This window comes from Rattus norvegicus, chromosome 14 (genome assembly GCF_021556685.1).
Source record: "Rattus norvegicus strain SHRSP/BbbUtx chromosome 14, alternate assembly SHRSP_T2T, whole genome shotgun sequence".
NCBI classification, from domain to species: Eukaryota; Metazoa; Chordata; class Mammalia; order Rodentia; family Muridae; genus Rattus; species Rattus norvegicus.
In genome coordinates this window covers 107,844,060-107,869,504 of record NC_141547.1, presented here as the reverse complement: position 1 = coordinate 107,869,504, position 25,445 = coordinate 107,844,060, and the positions used below count along the sequence as shown (strand labels likewise).

At 45.1% G+C, this 25,445-nt stretch overlaps 1 protein-coding gene across 2 annotated transcripts in view; it reads left to right on the top strand.

Annotated features, from left to right (window-relative positions):
* The window catches only part of Eml6 (EMAP like 6), a 306,117-nt gene that overhangs the window by 271,636 nt on the left and 9,036 nt on the right, over positions 1-25,445 (top strand). For both annotated transcript variants that reach the window (XM_087583666.1, NM_001446977.1), the window contains 7 exon segments: positions 11,041-11,119; positions 13,517-13,646; positions 14,940-15,038; positions 16,131-16,304; positions 19,809-20,017; positions 21,567-21,724; positions 22,207-22,321. In XM_087583666.1, coding sequence (XP_087439792.1) covers positions 11,041-11,119; positions 13,517-13,646; positions 14,940-15,038; positions 16,131-16,304; positions 19,809-20,017; positions 21,567-21,724; positions 22,207-22,321 — 964 coding nt within the window.

Genomic DNA, 25,445 nt, shown 5'->3' with positions numbered 1-25,445 from the left:
TGTGAAGCTAGGTGCTTCTTCTTCCAATGAAGCCAGACAAGGCAGCCCGGCTAGAAGAGCATAGCCCACTGACAGGCATTAGCTTTGGAATAGTCCATGTTCCCATTGCTCAGGATCCACATGAGGGCCAGGCTGCACATCTGCTAAGTGTGTGCGTGGAAGCTTAAGTCAAGCCTATGTGTGTTCTTTGGTTGGTGGTTCAAATTTTGAGAGCCCCAGGGGTCCAGGTTAGTAGACTTTGTTGGACTTCCTGTGGAGTTCCTATTCCCTTTGGGGCCCTCAATCCTTCCTCCTACACTTCCATAAGAGTCCCTAAGCTACATCCACTCTTTGGCTATGGGTGTCAGTATCTGAGTCAGCTACTGGGTGAAGTTTCTCAGAGGACAAGCAACATGCTCCTGTCTGTAAACATAACAGAGTATCATTAATAGTGTTAGGGATTGGTGCCTGCCCATGGGATGGGTCTCAAGTTGGGCCGGTTATTGATTGGCCATCCCCTTGGCCTCTGCTCCCTCCCCCAACTCCAGCCATTTATTTTTAAGTGCCTACTATTTGGCACAGGTATTAAGACTGGAGAGACTAAGTTCAGTGACTAAGAGCACTGGTTGCTCCTGTAGAAGACCCAGATTTGATTCCCAGCACCCACATGGCAGTTCACAACTATTTGTAACTCCAGTTCCAGGGAATCTGACATCCTCTTCTAGCCTCTGTGAGCACCAGGCACACATACAATGAATGTGTATACATGCAGGCAAAATGCCCATATACATTTAAAAATAGTAACAAAAGTTTTAAAAGTCTAAACTGTGTGGAAGGTGGTAACAATAGAGGTTTTTATTTACTATATTCAGTTGGACCCAGCGTTCAGACAGAAGCCTGCTTTCAAGGTAAAGCCACAGCATGAGCACAGCCTGGGCTCTGTTATGAAAACTGGCAGTCTTTTAAGCCAGTTTTCTCTCTGCGCACATATGGAAAGCCTACACTTTTTCAGACCCTTCGTTAATAAGCACCAAGGCTCATAGCTTTTGGTGACCTAACCCCGGATAAATAAAGGATCTAGGGCTCTCACTCTCTGCCTCTACACACTGTTTCTGACATTCTTGTGCTATTAAGGTCCTTGTCACCTGTGACTAAGCAGGCTCAACCCAACCTTCTTTGTGTTCTTCTCCCAGAAGCTGCCTAACCCGTGGTCACAAATCAAAATCTTGCTTGATCTGAGGCATCGTTTCCTTTGCTCAGAAAGGTCTTGGGCTGGCAGCTTTGTTTAGCCTGAAAAACGCATTTCTCCTTGTAAAAAATGGATGAAGTAGCAAAGTTTGTAATGTTTGAACCTTGTCTTAGCACCAGTTTATGTACTCACTAGCTGTGAATAACTATAGAATTATGGCATTCATTTTAGTTGCTAGTGTCTCAGATATGTTTAATGTTTTTACATTTGTTCATTTATTTGTGTGGAGGGGGAAGGTACACTTGTGACACTGAGAAAATCACAGGACAGTCTGTAATAACCAGTTCTTGCCTTCTGTCATTCTGTCCTGAAAGCTAAACTCAGATCTTTGGGCTTGGCAGTTTCCCTGCTGAGCCTCTCAATGGCTCTGATCAGACAGATTTGGTCTGGATACTCAGCTGGTGTGTGTGTGTGTGTGTGTGTGTGTGTGTGTGTGTGTGTGTGTGTGTGTGCATGCGCATGCACAGTGGAAGGAGAGTGGGCAGTACATTAATCACCACTTTATTTTCTAAAAAGCTTTTAAATGACAAATTATTTGTGTATCATACTACAATATTACATTGTAATACAAAAGCACTTTTATATTATGTTTCTCATTGTTGTGGCAAACCTGACAAGAGCAGCTGCATTAGTCAGCACCCTCTAGAGGAACAGAACTAGAAGAATGAATATATATTTAAAGAGAAACTTATTGGAATGGCTTAGGCAAGGCAATCAGTCCAACAATGGCTGTCTCACACTGAAGAGACAGAGCCCAGCCGTGACTCGTCTCTGAGGCTGGATGCTCATGAGGTCCAATATGGTGCTAAAGGCCTGAGGCATTACTGAAGAGCCACTGATCTTTACTCCCCATCGGAGCTCAAAGAAGCAGGTTCTAATATCAGCAAAGGGGTCAGCAGTGGCCACAGCAGACTAGATGAACTCTCCAGTTAGAGCAATGGCCAAGAGAGTAAGGAACACAAAATGTTCCTTCTTCAAGGTGCTTTTATCTGCCACATGAGCAGAAAGTCTTCCCAAACCAGTTAAAGCGATGAAGACGTCTTGACATGGGAAGGACCTTGCCTTCAGGCTGCATCTCAGTGGGGCTGTGTGACAGTGGGTGTTCAGGTGGCTTCTCCTTTCCTGTCAGGTTTCTTTCCATGTGTGTTGATGGTGGTAGTGCATACAGCAGTACCCAGTCCCTTGCAATCCCCATAGTGAGTTGATCTTAGCTCTCAGTTCCTTACCTTTCCATAATTCCAGTGTGGACCCTGCAGACAATTCAGTTCTCCTGCAGTGCTCCTCTTTGAGACTTGCCATTTCTCCCTTACCCCTCTCCCAGTCCCTAGCAACAAGAGAGGCCTAACAGCTTTCATATAAGAGACAGTCCCCTTGTTTACATATGGTTTAGTGCCCCTAGATCTGTTCCAAGTGAGCTCTGCTTTCCATTCCTTCTTGGGGACAGAGGAAAAGCTGTCACTTTGCAAACTGCGGTCTACCACAAAGATAGCTCACCCTCCTTGAGTCTCATCAGCCAGGAGGAGGAAATACTTGCTTAGCAGACCAGCACTGACAGGCCAGTGACACATGAGCAGTGAAAGAGCTTACCAAAAGGGAAGAAGGCAGAGGTTTGTAGTTCATTGGCTGCATGGTGTTGGCAGCCATAATGGGTAAGACTCCCCTATTAGGCCAGTTTCCATGTGGACAGACGGTGTTTCTGTGCCACTGTGTGGCATCTGTTGAAGTCTTACTGAGTAGAGTACGGATATGGGGCTCATATCTGAGTGGATATGCCATAACTTTTTGAAGAATAAATTTCACACTGTTAATTGTTTCTTTTTGAGACTATCAGTATAAGACAGCCTGCGTGTCTAGGAGCCAGACTCCTGATGGGCTGAGGCTGCTTATTAAAGTATTTCTCTGGAACAATGTCATGGCAACCTAAAACAGACTGCAGATAGGGCTTAGCTTCAGGTTAGCTCTTTTTGGTCCCTCCTCAGAAACAACAGCTTCCTTCTTCTAAGCCCAGCTTGCATTCATCCAAGAATGGTACCCATCACATTGAGGTGGCAGGACAAGAATTGGTCATAGCAGGGATTATGAAAAAGAACCTGTAAGAATTCTCCATTTTAGATACATATTCACTCTTCAATCTATGGCATATATTCCTGAGGAAAACAAGGAACTTTTACCAACCCTAAAATTAGATTTTTGAGCTCAAAACACATTTTTTGTTTTGTCTTGTTTTGCATTTATATATGTGTTTGTGTGTGTTTATATGTGTGGGGCACTACTTCTTCCACAATGTGAGTCTGGGGGCCATACACAAGCTTGAGGGTCAGCAGCAAGTGCCTTCATCCACGAGCCTACTCACCAACCCTAGCTATGAGCGCTTTTAAATGAGTGTCTTTACCTGCTAACTGACAGGGGATACCTGCAAATGACCCCAGAGTTCCACTGTGGCATTAATATTTTCCAAACTTTTTAGATACCTATGGTTAAATGGATATGATCTAAAATTTTATTTTGAAGTTTGGCTGTTTATATACCTAAGCAAAAAAAAACCTAGTTATAAAGGAATGTCTACTACATATACTATAAAGAAGTGTTATAGGGATTTTGTTGGTTGGTTGGTTGGTTAGTTGGTTGATTGGTTGGTTGGTTGGTTAGTTGGTTGATTGGTTGGTTGGTTGGTTAGTTGGTTGATTGGTTGGTTGGTAGGATTTTTTGAATCAAGTATATCTGTATGTGACTATGCAGGTATTCTCAGAGTTCAGAGGTATTAGACCCCCTAGAGTTGCACTTACAGGCTGTGTGAGGGGTCATGTGTGGGTGCTGGGAACCAAGCTTGGGACTCAGAAAGGCCATGCTAGCAAGTAACCACAGAGCTGTCTCTCTAGCCCTGGTTTTGTTTTCTTGTTTCTGCCCCAAATTGATTGCCTCCTGTAATTCCTTAATAGGTTCATCTGTAACACTGAGACATTTCTACTGTATGCAGACTTTTTCTGTGGGACTCTTGGCTTCCTAACGGTTTGGTCATGGTCCACCATGTAGGTAGCTGGCAGAGTATATTGCACATAGTAGGTAACTGGTACAGTACCTTGCACACAGAGCCTTGCACACAGTAAGTAGCAAGCAAATGCTTCTTAAATGAGTAAGTGGATACATCAGTCTTCCAAAGGCTCTGCAAATCCACTCCTTGTCAGCAGCTGCTTTTACTTTCATTTTATTAGCACCTGTGGTTATGGGAGACAGGTAATCCATGCAGAATCTGGGGATGCCCTAAATGGCTGTGGAGACAGCTTAATACAGCTATTTTTTTTATCTCTATCATATACACATGAAAAACAATGACTTCATGAAATTCTTAGGCAAATGGATGGAACTAGAAAATAAATATCATTCTGAGTGAGGTAACCCAATCACAAAAAAACACACATGGTATGCACTCATTGATAAGTGAATATTAGCCCCAAAGCTTGGATTACCCAAGATTCAATCCACAGACCACATGGAGTTCAAGAAGGATGACCAAAATGCGAATGCTTCAGTACCTCTTAGAAGGGGGAACAAAAATACTCATAGGAGGGAATACAGAGACAAAGTTTGGAGAAGAAACTGAAGGAAAGGCCACCCAGAGACTGCCCCACTTGGGGATCCAGCCCATATACAACCACCAAACCCAGACAATATTGCTGATGCCAAGAAGTGCATGCTGACAGGAACCTGATATAGCTGTCTCCTGAGAGGCTCTGACAGAGCATTACTAATACACGGGTGAATGCTAGCAGCAGACCATTGAACTGAGAACGCAGCCCCCATTGGAGGAGTGAGAGAAAGGATTGAAGGGGCTGAAGAGGCTTGCAACCCCATAAGAACAACAATACTAACCAACCAGAACTCCCGGGGATTAAACCACCATCCAAAGAGTACACATGGACAGACCTATGACTCCAGCTGCATATGTAACAGAGAATGGCCTTATTGGGCACCAGTGGGAGGAGAAGCACTTGGTCCTGCCAAGGCTGACCCCCCCCCCCATGTATGGGGATGTCAGGGCAGGAAGGGGGTGGTTGGGGAGGGGGTTGAGCCAATGGGAGGAGAGGACCTTGATCCTGTCAAGGCTTGATGCCCCAGTATAAGGGAATGTCAGGGTGGGGAGGGGGAAGGGGTGTGGATGGGAGGGGGAACATCCTCATAGAAGCAGGGGGAGGGGAGTATGGGACAAGGGGGTTATGGATGGGAAACCAGGAAAGGGAATAACATTTGAACTGTAAATAAAAATATTCAATAAAAACAAATAAATAAATAAACATGGTGCATAGAAGCTATGGACAAGATTCAATCCAGATCAGGCAGTCATCACCGGACCGCAAAGCTGGAGGGGCAGAGCCACCTAAGTCCTTTGTAGTTAAAGTCCCAAACAATAAATAGGAAGCTATAGAATTTGGGAAAAAAAGAAAGAAATTGAAATGTTTGTTTGGTTTTAGTATGTGTCACAAAAGGCAAGGGGAACGGAAAATAGACAGACTTGAGTTACCATGTGTCTAATTTACAGGTGAAGACGCCTTGCCAACCAGTTTGTGATGGAACAAAGAGCTAGAACATGTTCCTGATGGCAGTGTTAAAAATATAGGAAAATTAGACACACATCCTTGAGTTAAAGCAAATCACCATATATAGGCAATCTCAGGGTTTTTTTTTTTCCCCTAAGCTTTTATGCTATGTTTGGAGAAGGAAATCTCCAGAGAGAACCTGCCCCCAATTTAAAAAAAAGAAGAAAAAAAAAGTGTCGCTTTTAATCAGTAGCTGTGTGGGAGTTTCAAGCTTGCCAGAGGCAAGATGAAGCAGGGCAAGGCTCTCCTCCATGATCATGTCAGCTGTGAGCAAACGCTTCCTTGGCTCCACGGGCTTCACAGAGGCCCTTTGTCCACTGTGTCAATAGCTGCTCTGTAAGCTTGTATTGTTGCAAAGAACTGACAATCTTTCTAGGCAAGTGCTGCAGAATAGGCCATACTGGGACCCCGAACTGCTAAATTGGAGTCCATTAAGCAGGGAGCATTGAGATCTGGCTGTGCCCCACCGGGAGAAAAGATCCTTTAATTCAGCATTCCCATTCCGTTGGTGAAGAGGGAGCTCCCAAGAGCTTGCTAGTGCAGAATACTGTGGTTGCCTATGTTTTGCATAAATACTAACCCAGCAGGCCTGGTGGGTGAGGGACTTTACATAAGCAGGCACCATTCCTAAAGTCTTCTCTCACTGGGCTTAATTCTCCTTCCTCGCTTCATCCCAGAGTCTGTGAAAAACTTGCTCCCAGTGACAGCTCTGGGCAAGTAGAATAAAGCAGATTCTTGCTTTTTTTAATAAGGTGAGTGGAAGAAACTAAAATTAAAATAGCTATTAAACCCTGAAATGCTAAAAACAATCATTTCTAAGCTATGTTTAGGTGGGTGGTCACCAAAAACCTACATCGTTGACTTTTAATTGAATTTAATGATGTTTCCATAAATGGTCTCCTACAAACCTCAGGGCCTCGTGGTTTGAAGTAAAGCCATGACTTCTATACAGAACTGATAATTCGTTAAGTTGAAACTGCTAGGCATGGTAGAGCAGTCAGGCTTTTCCAGAGGCGAAGTGCTGCAGAAGGCTGGCTGCTCCCATTGTTCAGGTCAAATTGCAGCTAGTTCAGGCTAGACTTGTTCAAAGCCCCCACGCCTATCTGAAGTCAAGACTTCCCCTCATCCCCCCGCAGGCTGCCTCCTGTTCAGAATTCTGCTGGGGTTACTTCATTCTAGAAAGCCAGTAAGCCGCAGAGCTTAGCGAAGCCTGCTTCACAATTACTTTGCCTTCTCCTTAGTCGCTGCTCCGGCCAATTTTATCATCCGTCCCTTGCATTAGTACAGAGGTCTCTTCAGTAATCCGCCAAGTGTTGCCTAGCCACCTCTTCACTGACCTCTTAGCCTTCAGTCATTCTTGCGAATCCATGCCTCAGTGGGGTAGGTGTATGGCCCTAGGCTTTGGGCACATTTTTCAGAACTCCCCAGGGTTCTCCACTCGATTCTTGGCCCTTCATTCTATTTTACCACTGAACTACCCTCTAGATAGCCGTTTCTCAACCTGTGGGTCGCAATTCCTTTGGGGGTTGAAGGACCCTTACACAGAGATCACATATCAGGTATCCTGAATATTGTATATTTATATTGCAACTCATAGCAGTAGAAAAAAGTTATGAAGCAGCAATGAAAATAATTTCACGTTGAAGTCACAACTATATGAGGGACTATATTAAAGGGTCACAGCATTAGGGAGGTTAAGAACCACGGCTATAGATGATTCTGGAAGACATAGGAACAGACCTAATAGAATATTTTAATAATGTATAGCTCCCACAGTTTTGGAGACTTCCTTTAAACCTGAGTTAATCTTGAAACATTGAGACTATGGTAGAGATAGCCTCTCTCTCTCTCTCTCTCTCTCTCTCTCTCTCTCTCTCTCTCTCCCTTCCCCCCCCCCCACTCTCTTACCCCATCTCTAGAATGTGCCTTCTTTACTACATCTTTATAAATATTGTCCTGTGTCTGGAGTTCTTTGAATCCCAGGATCCTATCCACAGAGTGGGAGATCAGTTATAAAATGGATCCAAGTGATAAGAGTGGCTGGGCTTTCCAAGCCATTTGCAAATTCCTGGAGCATCCTCAGGCCCATTATTCTCAGAACCATTTTTAAAACCTGAACGATTTACATTTTCTCTAAGAATACTTTCAACAACATTGCACATTGTCCAGATAAAAACTAAAACCCTTCAAACCTGTCTTCTGTAGTGAAGGGAAGCGAACCTTTCCACCCCATAGTCTCTTGCTTTTCCAAGCCTTACTTTCCATTCGGCTTATGCAATGGCTCATCCTGACTGCAGGAACTTTCCTAAGGGCTGGAACTCTGGGCGCTTATGTATTCAGGTCGTAGTGTGCTCTGCCCAACCCTCCTTCCCCGATATCTCAGCCTGGCAGCTTTTAGAGGGGAGAAGGAACTAGAAAGGAATACTAACTAAGGTATGTTAGCGTCCCTTGAGGGCCTTCCTGAGATAAGGCTATATGTCTGTCAGGGCAGCTTTCCTTCAGCAGCCAGGCCAGTGGGAAAAAGTCAGTACTGTGCTGAGGCTTCCCTATGCACTGGTTAAGCTGACACAAGACAGATCTTCAGCAGCACTTTCCCTTAAGAATAATGCTGCTGTGGCTCCTGTCCAGCCTCCTCTCGGGATTAGTTCCACTCGCTCTCTTTCAGGGCCTGCTTCCTGTAATAGAAACTCCTTGCTCTGAGTCATTTCAAGGCCCTCTTTTCTTTTGTGTCTTGGTTCCTTCTGCCCCCATCACCCTCACATCCTGGCCATCCCGATCACCTCTGCAGTTCTTAATCTGTTGAGTCCCTTCCCAAATATTACCTGTGCTCCTGGTTCCCCCACCCTGAGTCAAAACAAACAACTATAAAGAGTATATTAGATCAAAAAGTTAGTGAATGTTCTTGTGTTCATTCCACCTCGGCAGAGTTTTTCAGGGTGGCATTTCCAGTAGGATCTAAATCTGGAAGGATGTGGATGTGCTGAAAATGCTAACTCACCAGCTTCTAGCTGTGCTTTAAGTTTTTAGTAGCTCCTCCCACGTCTGATATTTTGAGCACTGTTTATAGATGCTTGGAAAGAAGCCTTTAATACTTGTATTGTGTTTTAACTTGCTTTCCTTTGGAGGCAGGGAATTGTCAAGTAAGTATCCACAGCACTCTGGAAAAGCTCAGGTGTCCAGTGAATGCCTAGTGCTGTGTCACTGGGAATCCATGAGCAAATGGGAAGGGTTGGTCCTGAAAGGGGCTGACTCTGCCCTGATGCAGGTTTCTTCCCATTGCTCCTCTTGTTTTGAAACAACGCGGCTCTAGACTGTGCTTGTGAACAAAGAAAGACACGCTCTCAGACTGCTTTACTGGTTGGGTTTTTAGAGTTTGGGACGTTATTTTTCTTAACTGAAAATAAAGATGACAAAAAGCATCAGATTGCCTTTCTGTGTATATATACAATGTTATGTGTGTATATATAGATACAGTGTTTGCGCTTGTATGCATACTCTATACTGTATAATATGTTATATATTATACAACCTCTATGTACCCTAGAACCGAGCCCTGTGTTGAATCAGAAGTTCTGACCCATTCGGTAGTTCCAGCACATTCTTGCTCTCATTGTAGCCCCAGGCTTGCTTTTGTCATATAGTTCAACATTTCTCGGTAAAAGAAGAAACCCACGTATTTTATTTGAAAGTCCCACTAAAGCAGAAGAAAGAGAAGATGTCCTGAGAGGCAGCCATGAAGGTGCAGAAATGTCTGTGGAAGGAACTATCCTGCCCCAATCCTGTGGTTTTGCTCAATTTGATGGTAACGATGTCAGCTGGGGATGTCATTTGCAGAGATGTCCTCTCTCCCCTTTTTAATACCATTTGGTCCAATTATCACTTATGATTACATAATGTGTTTTGATTGAAGAATTTCTGAGAAAATAAAGGTACTTTGTTTCCTCTGCCCCCCTCCCAAATCCATTAGCTATTGCAGCCGACAAGCTGACCTACTGAAAAACCTGAGAATTATTAGGCTAAATTATGAGTCAAAATTAATTTGGGAACCAAGCCAACCATTGTGCTGTGTTCAAGTCATCCAAGAGGATGTTGTTTCCTGATGGCGGGTCTCTCCCCAGCACACTCCCCGAGCATGAAACTGAGTGCACAGGAAGCATTTACAAAGCTTCCTTTTCTCTTCCCACAGTGTAGGCGCTTAGTGCAGTTTGTCCAGAGATGCCAGGGTATGACTTTCTAAACGTGTAGCCTGGTGCACTCTCATTTTTGTTTTAGCTCTTGGCTGGCATGCTGGGGAAGCATGTGTTGTACCACACAGGAATGTCTGTTCACTTGGGACATGCTTGTGCATGAGCGAGGTGCTTGCTGGTGGTGCCCTAACTTGTACTAAGTTTCTTACTTGCCTTTGTTTTCTGCTTCCAAGGGGATCCAGGTAACTCTTTCTCTTTGTGTTTGAACACTGACTGCTGGTGTGGGACTTGGGACAGGAGTTGCTGCAGGACTCTCTCCTCCCAAGCTAAGATTGCAGAAGTCTGACAAAAGGAAACCCACTGTGGCCAACAACTGGCCTACTTATACAGGCGTCCTTTAAAGTTTCCACTTAGTAAAACCTCTTAGCTAAATTTGGAAGTATCACTCATCAAAACTTAGAAGGAAAAAGCAAACTTTGGTGTGGTGACAGCAGCTTAACCATACCACATTGGGGGATGGGATTTTTCAGCCCTTTCTTCCTCTCGCCCTGGTCTGTGGCCAGACCAGCCAAATATTTTTCACACAGCCTCAGCCTCAGGGCCTATTCCAAAGCTTGGCTTCTAAGTCCTGCTACACAGCAGGCTGGGCTTTTGACCACCTGTTAGAGAAATGGTCAATGGGGTCAGCAAACATTGGGCTTGTCCTTAGTTTTAAATTGAGTCCCTCTAGCCAAGGGTTCTTCTTGGGCCCCAGGATATTGTTAGGTATTGGGAAGTAGGATCTGATGCTGCAAAGGTGTTATAATATAGCGAACTATAGTATAGCGAACTCTAACCTGTGAGCCCAGACCCACAACCGCAATAGGACAGCTCATATTTCTAATGGGGTGAGAGGAGAGCTGGACAGTCCCCGGGGGAGGGTGTCCTCTGAGATGGGAGAGAAGCAATGACCTCCCTGGCTCTGGCTTTAGCTAGGAGCTGGACCAGAAGCCTTTACTCAACCCTGTGCTTCTTCTGACTTCTGTTTCAGACCACCTGTTAGCCGTGCAGCTCCCCAGCCTGAGAAACTCCAGAAGAACAGCATCACTAAGAAAAAGAAGGTGATTGAGGTAAGCAGGTTCAGTGGTCTGATCGATAATGCTCTGACACAGCTGGGTGGTGCCTGCATTTGCCTGACTTAAAGGGTACATCTCATCGAATGAACACAAATGGGATCTGTTGGGTCCTTCTTGTCCCAGTCTCCATTTGGTATGGCATTGTATCCCCGGTCCCATCTCTGGAACCAACACCACATCTACTGGGTCATATTCCTTCTCCCTCAGCCCTGTCACCAAGCCCTTAGCAATCATCGCTAACTATAAAAGCATCGTGTCCCTTAACCTGGCTCCATTGTCCTATGCACTCTGCCTCCTGGGACTTCATCTCCTTTTCTATGGACAGGAAGGAAGTGGGTAGCATGTAAGTTGTCACCCTCTCTCGTCCCACTTCCACCGCAGTGCCAGGTGCTGTATTCGTTTCTTCTCCACTTCTCACATGAGAGGTGGGGACTGTTACTTTCCTTTGCAAATGAGGGATCTACAGTAGAAGGATGATTACGAAGCTCATGGGACCCATTCTCAAGGTCACCAGTCCAGTGAGGGGGAAGATCTGGGCTTACAGTTGAGATGTGAGGATCAGCTCCAGTGAGCCTACTCTTTTCATAGACCCACAGCCCAGTATCCTTTCTTCAAAGTTCAAATCTTTTTATGCCTTGTGCTGGCTTTCATACCCAAAGGAGTCTCACACTGTCAGTGAGAGTCATGTTTATGCTATGAAAACTTCAGCCAGAGTAGCCTTGCTAGCTCATGACCTATGAGTCCCTTGCAGCTAAAAACCTCTAATTGCAAACTCACCACTTAATGTTCTCCAGTGGTATGGAGCTGTGAAGTCCTATGTTTTTATTCTGCAGCCTGGATACCTCTCAGTTCCCCACACTGTAGTTCTTCCAGAACTGTCTCTGGGTTGTCTCCGTGAGACCTTAATTTATAACGTCCCTCATGTGGAGCCCTCGTACCCAGCTCCATCAAAACTGTGTTCCACAGGCTTCAGCACATACTTACCTGCCCTTCTCATATATGTCTGTCTCTGCTGATAGACCATAAATTCTTGCTGGTATCAGAGAGGTTGTTTGTTTGTTTGTTTGTTTGTTTGTTTGTTTGTTTTCCAGACAGGAACTTATTTTGAGATATTTATTTTGGAAGATAGCTCAGGTTTGGAAGTACAGCTGCTGTGGGACTTGGGACAGGATCCAACAGTAGAAGGGCCATCATAAGCCAAGATGGTGCCTATCTCTTGTCAAGCAGAGGCTCATAGGTACCTGAAATGTTTTTCCTTTAAGGAATTCTTGAACTTCTGTCATAAACACATTGAACTTCCTAGTACCTGAGTTTACAACTTCTGAAGTATTTCGTCTAGTGAGACCACCAATGTCTGTTCTAAATTCCCAGAAGGCTGTCTGACTGACCACTCTTGGTTCAATTGGCTGCTTTATTCAGGATAATGTCCCATATTACATACATTCCTGGAGAAGACTTTGGGGGAATCTGGAGCTGAGTAGAGACTCATTTAGTTGAAAGGAAGAGAAGGGCTTTCCAGGTGAGAGGGACATTAGAAAACAAGTTGAAACACTAGGAAAGCCCATGATCAATGGGCTAAACATTGGTCAGCTTCTCTGGTATGCTCAGAAGATGGTTGTGTATGGGGGTAGGTCTTGTGCTAACTCAAGGAGTTGAGGCTTAACCCTAAAGACAATAAAGATAATGACTGCATTTTAGGAGCTATAATGTGATGTTTGCAACTAGCAAACTTCAGAGAGAGTTAGGGCCGGACTTGGGGAACCTGGAGAAGCAGGACCCACCCAAAATAAACCATGTTTTAGAGCTAACACAGGGTCAGGCATGGAGGAACTTAGTATAAGTGCGTTGAATGGAATCAAGAGTTGATCCGAATCAGCCACTGCTCTTTGTCATAGAGGATGAGACAAGAGAAAACTATAAATTCAGAGTACTGTCTAGTTGCTGGGAAAATGCAAACACACAGCAACTTTGTGGCTTGAGTCATAACAAACACATCAGGCATGACCTCCGCTCACCCAGCAGCCTTAACTACTCATGGCTGCTTATGGGACCTGCTCATGGTGGTCTCTAAGCTAAAGAGTGAATATCTGCCAGGGCATACATGTGAGACTTCTAGGTGACCGCTAGAAGCCACCCAGCCTGTACATTGTGACTCAGTTGAAGAACCTAGAAGTCACTTTAGTTTACTTAGGGAAAGTCACTGTTATTTAACATTTCAGGGGACTGGAAAAGGGAGCTGTGTTTCATCTTCAGCCAGTCCAGTACCTTCAGTGAGTGATGTCAGCATCACATATAGTATATTCCTGTGACAAATGTGGCTACTCGTGCAATGTGGAGTGTGGCATTGCCACTCTGCTGTTAACCTCTAAGGATGACTAACTTTGTTCATAGGAGCTGGCTCTGGACCATGTGTTTGGCTACCGAGGATTTGACTGCCGCAACAATCTGCATTACCTTAATGATGGTGCCGACATCATTTTCCACACCGCAGCCACTGGCGTTGTGCAGAACCTCACCACAGGTAGCCTCGCCCACCCAGCTCTTGGATCCAGACCTCCTGCCTTTCTAGCCTCAACCTGAACTGACCATGGTCTAGGCACTAGCGGGAGCTGCCTATGCTTCTGCCAGCCCCTCTGCAGTGAGAGGGAAGAGAGTCTGGGGAGAAGCCAGGGTAGAAACAGAAATGAGGCTAAGAGGAAAGCAAATGGAGCCAGTTTCCATCTCTCAGAGTGGTGATCCTCTGGCTTCAGTCCCCCGAGTGTTAGAGTGAAAAGTGTGTGCCAGGGCCCAGCTTGTTTTGACTCTGGAGCAATATCCACAGAGAGAATGTCATCAATAGAAGTACTCAGCACCTCCACCACCGCCACCATGATTTCAACCAGGAAATAAAGCTTTAAAAGGAAACATTTCAAACAGAGAGTGTGTGACAGAGCCACATCCATATCCTCACCACCAGATCACATAGATCGGCCCTTTACCTCATCAGCTTCATAGCTCATGGCCCCTGGCTGGGTCCATGCAATTCATGGATATATTTGAGTGCAGTCACTCAGTCATTTTGATTTTCCTCCCTTTTGGGTAGGAAGGCTTTAAGGTTTTTCATGTTTTTTTTTTAATTTTTTAAGGCACATGCCATGATTTTAATAGCACTATGCTATATCCCCTTGATTTCCGATGCTAAAACGTGGACATTTGAGTGGGTTTTAAAGGGCCTTTAGGAAGTCTGGAAACGCACTTACTGCAATAGATGGTAAAGTACTTCCTTCTACTTCCTGTGAACTATGTTGACTTTAGGATAAGGCTTTGACCGGTGCCATTCAGGCATCCAGGAGGATCGATTCCTGCTGTGGGGACTCTGTAGTCAGGTCTCCTAGGGCCACTTTGCCCAGGACAGCATCACCTTCGGCATCAGTATCTTCAGCATCCCTGGTCCTCTGTCAGATCAGGGGTGGATGATGAGGAAACAATCTTGTGTCCTTTAGTCCCTGGAAGGCTTTGTGCTTGATCTGTGTGCTGGACCCACACAGGCAGTGGGCAACGCTAAGGCAGATTGTGGTTCTATGAGAACGGACACTAGCTTCTGTCCTTCCAGACCTACATCAGAGCGTGTGATTTGGTTTTTTTTTTTAAAACAGTTCCCCCATAGCCCCAAGGACAATTCTGAAAATGATAATTTGGCTTTTCTAAAAGCATAGTCTCTTATAAGGCATTTCCAGATTCCCCAATTCAGCTCTGTGACAGCTGCAGAGAAAGAGAGAGCCCGTGGGCCTCACTACTCACCTCCCATGATTCTCCCATGATTCCTCTTTTCCAGGTGGCCAGAGCTTCTACCTGGAGCACACGGATGACATCCTCTGCCTCACCGTGAATCAGCACCCAAAGTACAGAAACGTGGTGGCTACCAGCCAGATAGGTAGGGCTGCTCGCTGCTCATGCGGCCACACAAGGCCGCTGCTCTATCAGCTCTCAGGAGAGGAGCAGCTCAGACCCTTTCTTGCCGATGTCTCAGTTGATTTTTTTTATTTTTATTTATTTTTTTTTGAGTCTTAAAATATAACACTTGTGTAACTTGATACATGTAGTGACCAGAGATTCTGAGGGACCATAAAATCAGGCCAAACCTTGTTAATTAAACAAATAGATGGTCCTCTTCCTTGCAGACTGGACCCTAGGTGTAAGCGAGCCCCGTGTCTTGAACCTGGTGACTATGCTTGGCAAGGCTGTACTGCAGCATGGACGCTGGCTCCCTGCTCTGAGAAACTGCCTGCCGCAAATGTGAACTTGCACATTTGTGAAGTCATCTGCTTTTGCTTTTACTTTGTCTTTTCAAAGGAAGTCCTTCCAAAAGACTCTCTTGCTTTATTTCATCAAAGCTACATCCATTTTTTTATTTTAATTTTTTATTTTTCTTTTACTGGATTTTTTAAATTTACATTTCAAATGTTTCCCGGACATAAGCCCCCTATCCCATCCCTCTCCCCTTCTTCTATAACGGTGCTCCCCTCCCCCAACCTCACCCCCACCCAGCCACCCCACCCCCACCGTGTCCATTTTAATGCTTCATTGGGAGTCTGCTGGGCTTGGGCTGAGAGCTGCACTGATAAGACTTGCTCTGTTATTGTTTCCCTTGATGCTTCTTCATTGTCACTGCCCACCATTGCAGCTGATACTGCAGAAAGCACAGGTAAGGCCATCCCAACTGGGACAGTTCCCATCCACACAGCAAGATCATGTCAATGTATCACGTGCTGGTTGTATCTGGCTGTGCTGCAGATACAAACCCATTGTCACCAGTTTCCTCTGAGTAAAACCCTCTGCAAGCATGTCAGACATGAAAGTCCGTATGCTCTGCCTTCAACAGCAAGTTCCTCGGTGTCTTTCCTTAGCCAGGTCAGACTAGATGTCTCTTATGCCACCCTCACTGTCACTGTGATCCCTGAGGAAAGGCCTTTAATGGAACACAGCACTGAGGCACCACCATCTCTGTCGTGCCCCCCACACTCAGGAACAACACCTTCAGTTCATATCTGGGATGCAGTGACCAAGCACACCCTTTCCATGCTGCGGTGCTCCCACTCCAAGGGGGTGAATTACATCAACTTCAGCGCAACCGGGAAGCTCCTGGTGTCCGTGGGCGTGGATCCGGAGCACACCATCACTGTCTGGAGATGGCAGGAAGGTAACATGCTGGGCTTCGTGTGGCTTCCACGGGGCTCCCCCGCCCCCATAGAGTGAGCTGGGATGGCGCTCCAGATTGCCCTTCCCAACCCTCATGGGTCCCGCTTCGAGGCAATCACAAGCCCTGGTGAGCTGCTCTCAGACCCACTCTACCCCCACGCCCGTGGCCAGTTGGAGGCAGCTCAGGTGGCTAGTGAAGGAGCTGTGGGCATGTTGGGAACGTGCTAACAGTGTCCCTGTGCATCATCACTACCTCCCACCAGACACTGTCTTCAGTGCTCTTTCTGGTGGCCTCTGGATTCTGCTCCAACTGTTTCACCTTGGCTGCCTTATTAGAACCGAAGTGGCTGACCATGGTCTCCGAAAGCAAATTCTAGCCGTTCAAGTATTTTTATGCATTATTGTTTCTGAAACGAGGATCCACCTTAATCACTCTGGGTTAAGACACTTTAGGTCATCAGAAAACACAAATATGATTATGATTCATAAAGTAGCAAAATTATAGTTATGAAGTAGCAACAAAGATTTTTTTGGTTAGAGTCATCACAACATGAGGAAATGTATTGCATTAGGAAAGTTGAGAACCACTGGTTTATAGTATAATTAATGAATTTCCTCCTTATTCATCCTCAAAATACACACACACACACACACACACACACACACACACACACACCAGCTGCTACTAAATTTGTAATTGTCTTACAATTAAAAATATGCAATTTTCTGAGTATATCCTCAATCAGCCTTGGCAAAAGCAGATCCAATTAGTAAGGGCAATAATGAGGTCTGTCTGAAGCTGGTATCTGGGACACGCTGAGCAGGCAAGTAGAGAGGAGGCACGACTCCAATCTGGGACTCTAGAATCCCATTATCTCTTCATCTTCGCATGGAAGGGGTGGGCAGAAGGGCTTTAAACACATGTATACGTTTTGAGAAAAGATGCCGTCTTTCCTGAGCCCCACTTATGAGAGGCCAGTGGCTGACAAATGTTAAGGACAAGTCTCACAGTGCCCTGGGAGCCAGCCAGATCCACAGTATTTTTAGGAAACCACACCTCCATACGCTTATTGACAGTTCACGTGTCCAAGTGTTCCCACAACCCATCTCTTTGGGATGCAGATTGATTGCTTATGATACCAGGTGGTCAGTGAATCAACCAGACAGTGCCGACGAGAAATGGAGTTGCTTACCTTACAGCCTCGAAGCATCTCGGAAGGACTAGGAACATCTTTTACCCACTTCCAGGACCAACCCACCAAAGTCCTGCAGTTCTTTCCTGGCAGGCTTTCCTTCCATCTCCATGAGTATTTCCAAGGACACAATCCCCATCACGTCCCCTGTTAATTCTTTTCATAAAGTCCTCTCTCTGTGGGGCAGAGTTCTGTTCCAGGTGCCTTCTTGCTTAGCTGCTGACTCTAGTCCCAGTTCCTGAGAGAAGAGTGAGCCCATGGCCCCTACCCAGTCTCCTGTCTTCAAGCTCATGCTCCCTTTTTACTTCCCCTCCTTGTCCCTCTAGCCCACTAGGCTTGCTTTAACCTTAGCGCTGGACTCTTATCTGAGGCTCTTCTGACCTCACAGGGGAGTGAGGACTAGAAAAGTCAGTCCTTTTCACGGCTCCCAGGAGGAGAGAAGCTTGGAGTGTGCTCTCCTTGTGTTTGTCAGTCTACGTAGAAGGGCTCTAACCAGATACTACCTCTTCACAGTTGAATGGACATAACTTCTCTTCCCTTCTCTAGTGTGTTATATCTTTTTCCTTCGAGTCCTACCTTCCTATAAATAGCTTATATTGAGGGAGCACATACATACATTTGTGTTATCAGTAAGGAGCATGGTGTGCATTCCTGAGTTTCTAGTGGATCGTTTTGGAGAGCACATATATGAATAATAAGATACTTAATATATACTTTACATTATTATATAATAATGACTTTAAGTGAACTTATCATATACAGCAAGTGTTTCAGGTCCTATATATGTCTATGTAACTTGTTCTGAACAGACTAGAAACCAAGACACTGTCTCTTCAATGAAAAAACCTATGATACTAAAATAAGAGGAGAAAACCAATGGTTTAAATATGACTCTCATAATTTTGCATTTTCTCCATAGCTGATGAGGCTGATGTTTTTTGAATCTTTTATTGGCCACTTACACTGATGCTTTTATAATCTGCCTGTTGAAAGGTGTTTGCCCTAGAGATGAGAGTGTCTACCTACAATGATGTGTTGGTCTTTATAGACCATTAATGTGAATCCTGACTCTTATAAGAGTTGCAAATACTTTTCTTCTTATCTGTTGTTTACTTCACACTTAATTTATGTTATCTTTGGAACCCATAGGTTTTGAAAGCCCCAGGTAGTGAGGTATATGTTACTACTGTGATAAGTTTCAATTGCTGTAAGTGTTTAGATCATCATATGGAGTAGAGAAGCTTTCCTGACACAGTCTCCCTTAGAAAAGGCTTCCTTTGTGGAGTATCTGGAGCTAAAGGGTGGGCCAACTTCCTTCAAAATCCACTACCAACACAACCTTTGCTCTCCTGGAAAGTCATCATGAAAAACAAATGAACAGAAGATGAGAAGAAAAAGATCTGGATAAATAAATAATAAAGAGGGAGAAAAGAAATTGGAACTGAAACATTAAGAACATATGAAAAGAGCCTTGAAGAAAAAGTAACAAGTTTAAAATAAAAATGTAAACTTAAGGGGTTTAAAAGAATAGAAAGAGAATCTTCAAAAGCAGACAAAAGGAATAGAAACCCAGAGGTTTTAAAAGGAGCCAAAGGAATTGTAAAGGGAATGGTCAACATGGCCAAGCACTTCCCTTGCTTCAATTCTTGGCTTCTCACCACATCTTAGCTGGTACTATTGCTGTACCAACGACAGGCAGGGAAGCTGAGGGCAGAACAGAGAGGTGAAGATGTTCAAAGCTGTTCTTCAAGTGAAGTTCAGATTCAAGATGAAGGTTCAGTAAAACACAGAAGAAATTCAGAACATGGAGTAAGAAAAGCAAGTAACTAAATATAAAAAGCACAAAATTAAACCCAAACCCCACAAACTGAAAAGGAATGCTGAGGTTAAAGAAAATAAATGAAGGGAATCTTAAGCAGAAATAAGAAACTAAAAGGTGTCTAAAGAATCTGAGCCCAAGTGACCTTAAGACAGGAGGGGCCTGCTGGGGTGAATAGTTCTGATTTGGGATGAGGGAGATGTGGATATGATCAATTCTACCTGTCTAGAAGCTTCCACCTCATTGACCATAGTCATTTCCTGCTCTAGTCATGAATTTGTGGGTAGGGGTTCTGTTAGCAGCACCCACTTCTCTGGCAATTACCCAGACACTCATATACGCCCTCCTTGGGATGTCTGAGGGAGAGCTGATGCAGTTAAAGGAACACTGACCTTATTCAGAGTGAATGGAAGACCAGCCTTGGCTGTAACTTCCTACCCTAGTCCAGGAACAGAAAAAGGAATGGCCTCATGGGACTCTGTCACCCACACAGGTACCAAGGTTGCCAGCCGAGGGGGTCACCTGGAACGAATATTTGTGGTGGAATTTCGCCCTGACTCAGACACACAATTTGTGTCTGTCGGAGTCAAACATATGAAGTTCTGGACTCTAGCGGGAAGTGCTCTGCTGTACAAGAAAGGGGTCATCGGGTCCATGGAAGCTGCCAGGATGCAGACGATGCTGTCCGTGGCTTTTGGTGCTGTGAGTTACAGCAGATGTTTCCTCAAAGAGGGTCCTGAATCCCTCAGGCATGGGCATGGGATGATGGGGAGGGGGTTGGCCAGGAAGCTAAAATCAACAAGAAAGCCACTTCCACAGGGTCTCTTAAGTGGCCTTTAATAATCAAATGTTTCGTACCCTTAGCATCGGTAGGTGAATTGATCTCGATGTGTGCACGTGTGTGTGTTTGTCAGTGTGCTGGTGGATATGTGTAAGTGTGGATACCAAAGGGCAGCCATGGGTGGTGTTCACTCCATAGAGACAATCTGTCACTGAACTCTCAGGGATCTATCCCCCTGTCTCCAGTTCCTAGCACTGACACACAAGGATTTACCACAACAGACTTTTTAAAATTTAGGATCTGGGGACTGAACTCAGGACCTCATTCCTGCAAAGGCAAGTCCCTTAATTAACTCCATTTTACATGTTGTTGTTGTTCTTGTTCTCAAAATGTTGAGTCAAAAAGTATTAGTTACTTTTCTCACTGTTATGACAGAATAGCTGAGGAAAGCTACCTAACCAAGGAAGGGTCCACTGTGGCAGGTGTGTCAGATCAGAGCATCGTGGCAGGAGAGAAATTATGGCACAGCGTGAGCATGTGGTGCCCACACTCAGCAGGCAGAGGAATGTATTCCTGTGCTCAGTTCATCTTCTCCTCAGTCTGACACCCTCCAAAATGGGACCTTGCTACCCACATCCAGGGTGATCTTCCATTTACAAGGTCCTTTCTAGAAATACAGACACATGGAGAAGTGGTTTCCATGATGATTTCTAACCCATCCAAACCGACAGTGAGCAACCATGAAGGGGTAAGGTGACACCAGTGTAGACACTGCTTAGGCAACCCCTGTGGATGCTGGGAATAATTTCCACCCTCAAGGAGAGGTCCTTTTTCTTCTTGGCCCTCCTCTTCCTCCTCCACAAATACCCCAACCAGTAGAAACTTCTGGCCTATATAAGGCAGCTCCTGGTATTTCAAGTCTGATGTGTCCACTTGCTAGGCAGGTTTCCTCTCTGGTTGGGCTTGGCCCTTCCCCTGCGGTGGCCTGTGGTGGTCTGCCTTGTGCTGATGCTCCAGAGTTGCACACAATAGGGACGCAAAAATGCCCAAACCAATTAGCCAGGTGACTGTCTTCTTGTTCCACAGTTCTCTGCAAATCTGTTTGGCCCAGTTCAGATCAGACTGATAGTGCTTGGCTGGTCCTCTCAGCAAAGGAGCCAGTCTGGCTGGAGAGATCATTCAGTGGCTACGAGCATTTACTGCTCTGCCAGAGAACCTTAGTTCAATTCCCAGCACCCACTTAGGTATCTTATAACTGCCTGTAACTCTGGTTCCATTGTACCCAATGCCTCTGGCCTCTACAGGTACCCCTATTCTCATGTGCCTGGACACACACACACACACACACACACACACACTCATGCATAATTAAAAATAATGAAGATTAATCTCAAACCAAAAGAGGAGCCAGTGTCTGAGAAAGTACCCCTCAATGTGTTCCTGATTCCCAAGTTGTTCCTTTGTTTTCAGAACAACCTCACTTTTACCGGTGCCATCAATGGAGATGTCTATGTGTGGAAGGAGCACTTCCTCATCCGGCTGGTGGCCAAGGCTCACACAGGTCCTGTTTTTACAATGTACACCACCCTCCGAGATGGACTTATTGTGACTGGTGGAAAAGAACGGCCGTAAGCAAAGGTCCCTCTTGGGGACTTGTTTGCTAATATCTTGGGGCAAAATGACCGAACCCTGTGCCAATTGTGGTGTCCCTCTCTGTTCTGCATTAGAGCAGTCTGCCATCTCTGCAGGAGAGCCCAAGGTCTTTCCAATAGGGCAGCAAAGAGGGCCACTAGTAGTTAAAACCTTAAGAGATAATTCTCAAAAAGCTGTTGTGACTTCGCTCTTGTAAATACTACTCATAGCTGCTCTTGGGGGAAAGGAGAACCAAAGGAACCTGTAGTTGGAAGGCAAGATTTGTTTCTATTAGTAGGCTAATAAAAACATGCTGGCTTTGAGGATTACACTTGCTGTCCTCCATTATTTTTGCACTTGAAGGCAACTTAGGAAATCTGTTGGGCCTAGGTAGTCACACCGTCAGTGTCTGGTGTAGAGGGGCCTGGGAAGGGAAGTCTTGAGGCAATGGGTAAGTGCCTTTTTATACCTTTTTTAGGACTAAGGAAGGAGGAGCTGTAAAGTTGTGGGACCAGGAGATGAAGCGCTGTCGGGCCTTCCAACTGGAAACAGGGCAGTTGGTAGAATGTGTGCGCTCGGTGTGCCGCGGCAAGGTGAGCATGGCTGACCTGTGGGAGCTACTTCTTAGGACCGAGCTGAGGAAGGAGATGGGGCTTTCTTTTTCTCCAGTCACTTTGCTAGCATGTGTTTGCTCAAGCCTTAAGTTCGTCAGTCAGTCATAGCCGAGAGAACATACCCCTCCAGGAAGGCCGGGTGTATCTTGGAGGTGAGTTGGAGGGTTTCATGTTTCATTGATGAAGGTGTCTTTCTGTCTACCTGACAAGAAGTCACTTAGGAAATGTTAGCCACTGTCATTTCAATTACTGTCCTCATAAGCTGAACAAAACGTGCAAGCAGTCATGTTTACTGACCCATGGCCACTGGATGCAGCCGTAAGGAGTTAAGTCAATTAGAGGGTCCACAGTTTATCAAGTGCAATCAGACTTTCTATACCTTCATTAGAAACAGATATAATGACAATTGCCAGGATCGATTGCCAGTGTTGGGGTAGAAATCTCAGCTGACATCTGGACAAACCACACCAGGCCAACATGGTTCCACACGGAAATGTTTAATGAGAGAAGAAGAGTAGAAGAGGAGAGGAGTAGAGACCGGCCATGAGCATGTGGAAGGAAGGGAAAAGGGGAATGGGGAGAGAAGGGACAAAGGGAAAGAGGGGAAGAGGGCAAGAGCAAGGAGCAAGGCACAAGAGAATGAGGAGGGGGCAAGCAGCCCCTTTCATAGTGTCAGGCGCAGCTGCCTGTTGCAGGTAACTGTGGGGTGGAGCATACCTGGCTATTGCCAGGTAACTGTGGGGGTGAGGCTTAGACAGAATGCTAACAGCCACAATGCAATGAAGTTTGAAAGCTTCACAGGGTACACAGGATCAGTATCAAAGACCAAGGTCACCTGATATGGCCCTGGGAGGAGTTAAGTTAGTCTAGAAGGAGCTTAGAGTCCGTGGGATGTTAGACAAGAAGGTGGTAAAAGACTCTGCTCAAGCTCCTGCCCAGGGCAACTGGTAGAAAAGGCAAAGTGAGAAGGCTGGGGTTCTTTTTTTTATGGATTTTTTTTTTACTAGATATATTTCTTTACTTACATTTCAAATGTTATTCCCTTTCCCGGTTTCCTGCCCATAAGCTCCCATCCCCTCCTCCTCCCTCTCCCCCTCCCCCATACGGCTGTTACCCCCATCCACCCCCCTTACTGCCCTACCTCGACATTCCCCTGCACTGGGGGTCCAACCTTGGCACTGGTTGGTCCTTCCTCTTCCACTGGTGCCCCAACAAGGCTATTCTCTGCTACATATGCAGTTGGAGCCCTGGGCCAGCCCATGTACAGTCTTTCGGTAGTGGTTTAGTCCCTAGAAGCTCTGGTTGGTTGGCATTGTTGTTCTTATGGGGTTGCAAGCTCCTTCAACTCTTTCAGTCCTTCCTCTAATTCCCCCCAAGGGGGTCCTGTTTTCAGTTCAGTGGTTTGCTGCTAGCATTGACCTCTGTATTGGACATGCTCTGGATGTGTCTCTCAGGAGAGATCTATATCCGGTCCCTTTCAGCATGCATTTTTTAGCTTCATCAATCTTATCTAGTTTTGATGACTGTGTTTGTATGCATGTGTATATATATATATGGGCCACATGTGGGGCAGACTCTGAATGGCCCTTCCTTTTTTTTCCTTTCTTTTTCTTTTTTTTTTTTTTTCTGGAGCTGGGGACCGAACCCAGGGCCTTGAGCTTGCTAGGCAAGCACTCTACCACTGAGCTAAATCCCCAACCCTGAATGGCCGTTCCTTGAGTCGCTGCTCTAAACTTTGCTTCCATATCCCCTCCTAAGGATATTTTTCCCCTTTTAAGAAGGAGTGGGAGCATCCGCATTTTTGTCATCCTTCTTCTTGAGCTTCCTGTGGTCTGTGGATTGCATCTTGGGTAATTCGAGTTTTGGGGCTAATATCCACTTATCAATGAGTGCATATCAAGTGTGTTTTTCTGTGATTGGGTTACCTCACTCAGGATGATATTTTCTAGTTCAATCCATTTGCCTAAGAATTTCATAAAGCCGTTGTTTTTGATAGCTGAGTAATATTCCATTGTGTAAATGTACCACATTTTCTGTATCCACTCCTCTGTTGAAGGGCATCTGGGTTCTTTCCAGCTTCTGGCTATTACAAATAAGGCTGCTATGAACATAGTGGAGCAAGTGTCTTTGTTCTATGTTGGAGCATCTTTTGGGTATATGCCCAAGAGAGGTGTAGCTGTATCCTCAGGTAGTAGAATGTCCAATTTTCTGAGGAATCTCCAGACTGATTTCCAGAATGGTTGTACCAGTCTGCAATCCCACCAACAATGGAGGAGTGTTCCTCTTTCTCCCCATCCTCACCAGCATCTGCTGTCACCTGAGTTTTTGATCTTAGCTATTCTGATTGGTGTGAGGTAGAATCTCAGGGTTGTTTTGATTTGCATTTCCCTGATGACTAAGGATGTTAAACATTTCTTAAAGTGCTTTTTGGCTATTCAATATTCCACAGCTGAGAATGTTTTGTTTAGCTCTGTACCCCATTTTTAATAGGGTTATTTGGCTCTCTGGATTCTAACTTCTTGAGTTCTTTGTATATTTTGGATATTAGCCCTCTATCAGATGTAGGATTGGTAAAGATCTTTTCCCAATCTGTTAGTTGCTGTTTTGTCCTAATGACAGTGTCTTTTGCCTTACAGAAGCTTTGCAATTTTATGAGATCCCATTTGTCAGTTCTTGATCTTAGAGCATAAGCCATTGGTGTTTTGTTCAGGAAATTTTCCCCAGTGTTCTTACCAACAGACACTTAGCAAGTCATTTGAGCTCTTCCTATTTTAGTAACAAAGCAGCAGTCTCACTAGCAGTGCTTTTTATTTTTAAACTGTGGCAAAAGCACATAAAACTTAGCATTTTAACTACTTTGTGTATAATTCATTGTCATTAAACACATTTGCAGTCTTGTGCAACGACCACCGCTGTCACCTTCAAAGGTTTAATAAGAAAATATTTGAGTACTGAACATCCACTCTCCCTTCCCATCCTGCCCCTGGTACCCAACTCCCCTTATGTCCCATGAACTGGATCATTCTGGGGACCTACTGTCAGGCTCATAGCAGGAACAGCAGAGAGGGCCTGTGTCAAGACAGACATGGTAGGTTGGTTCAGC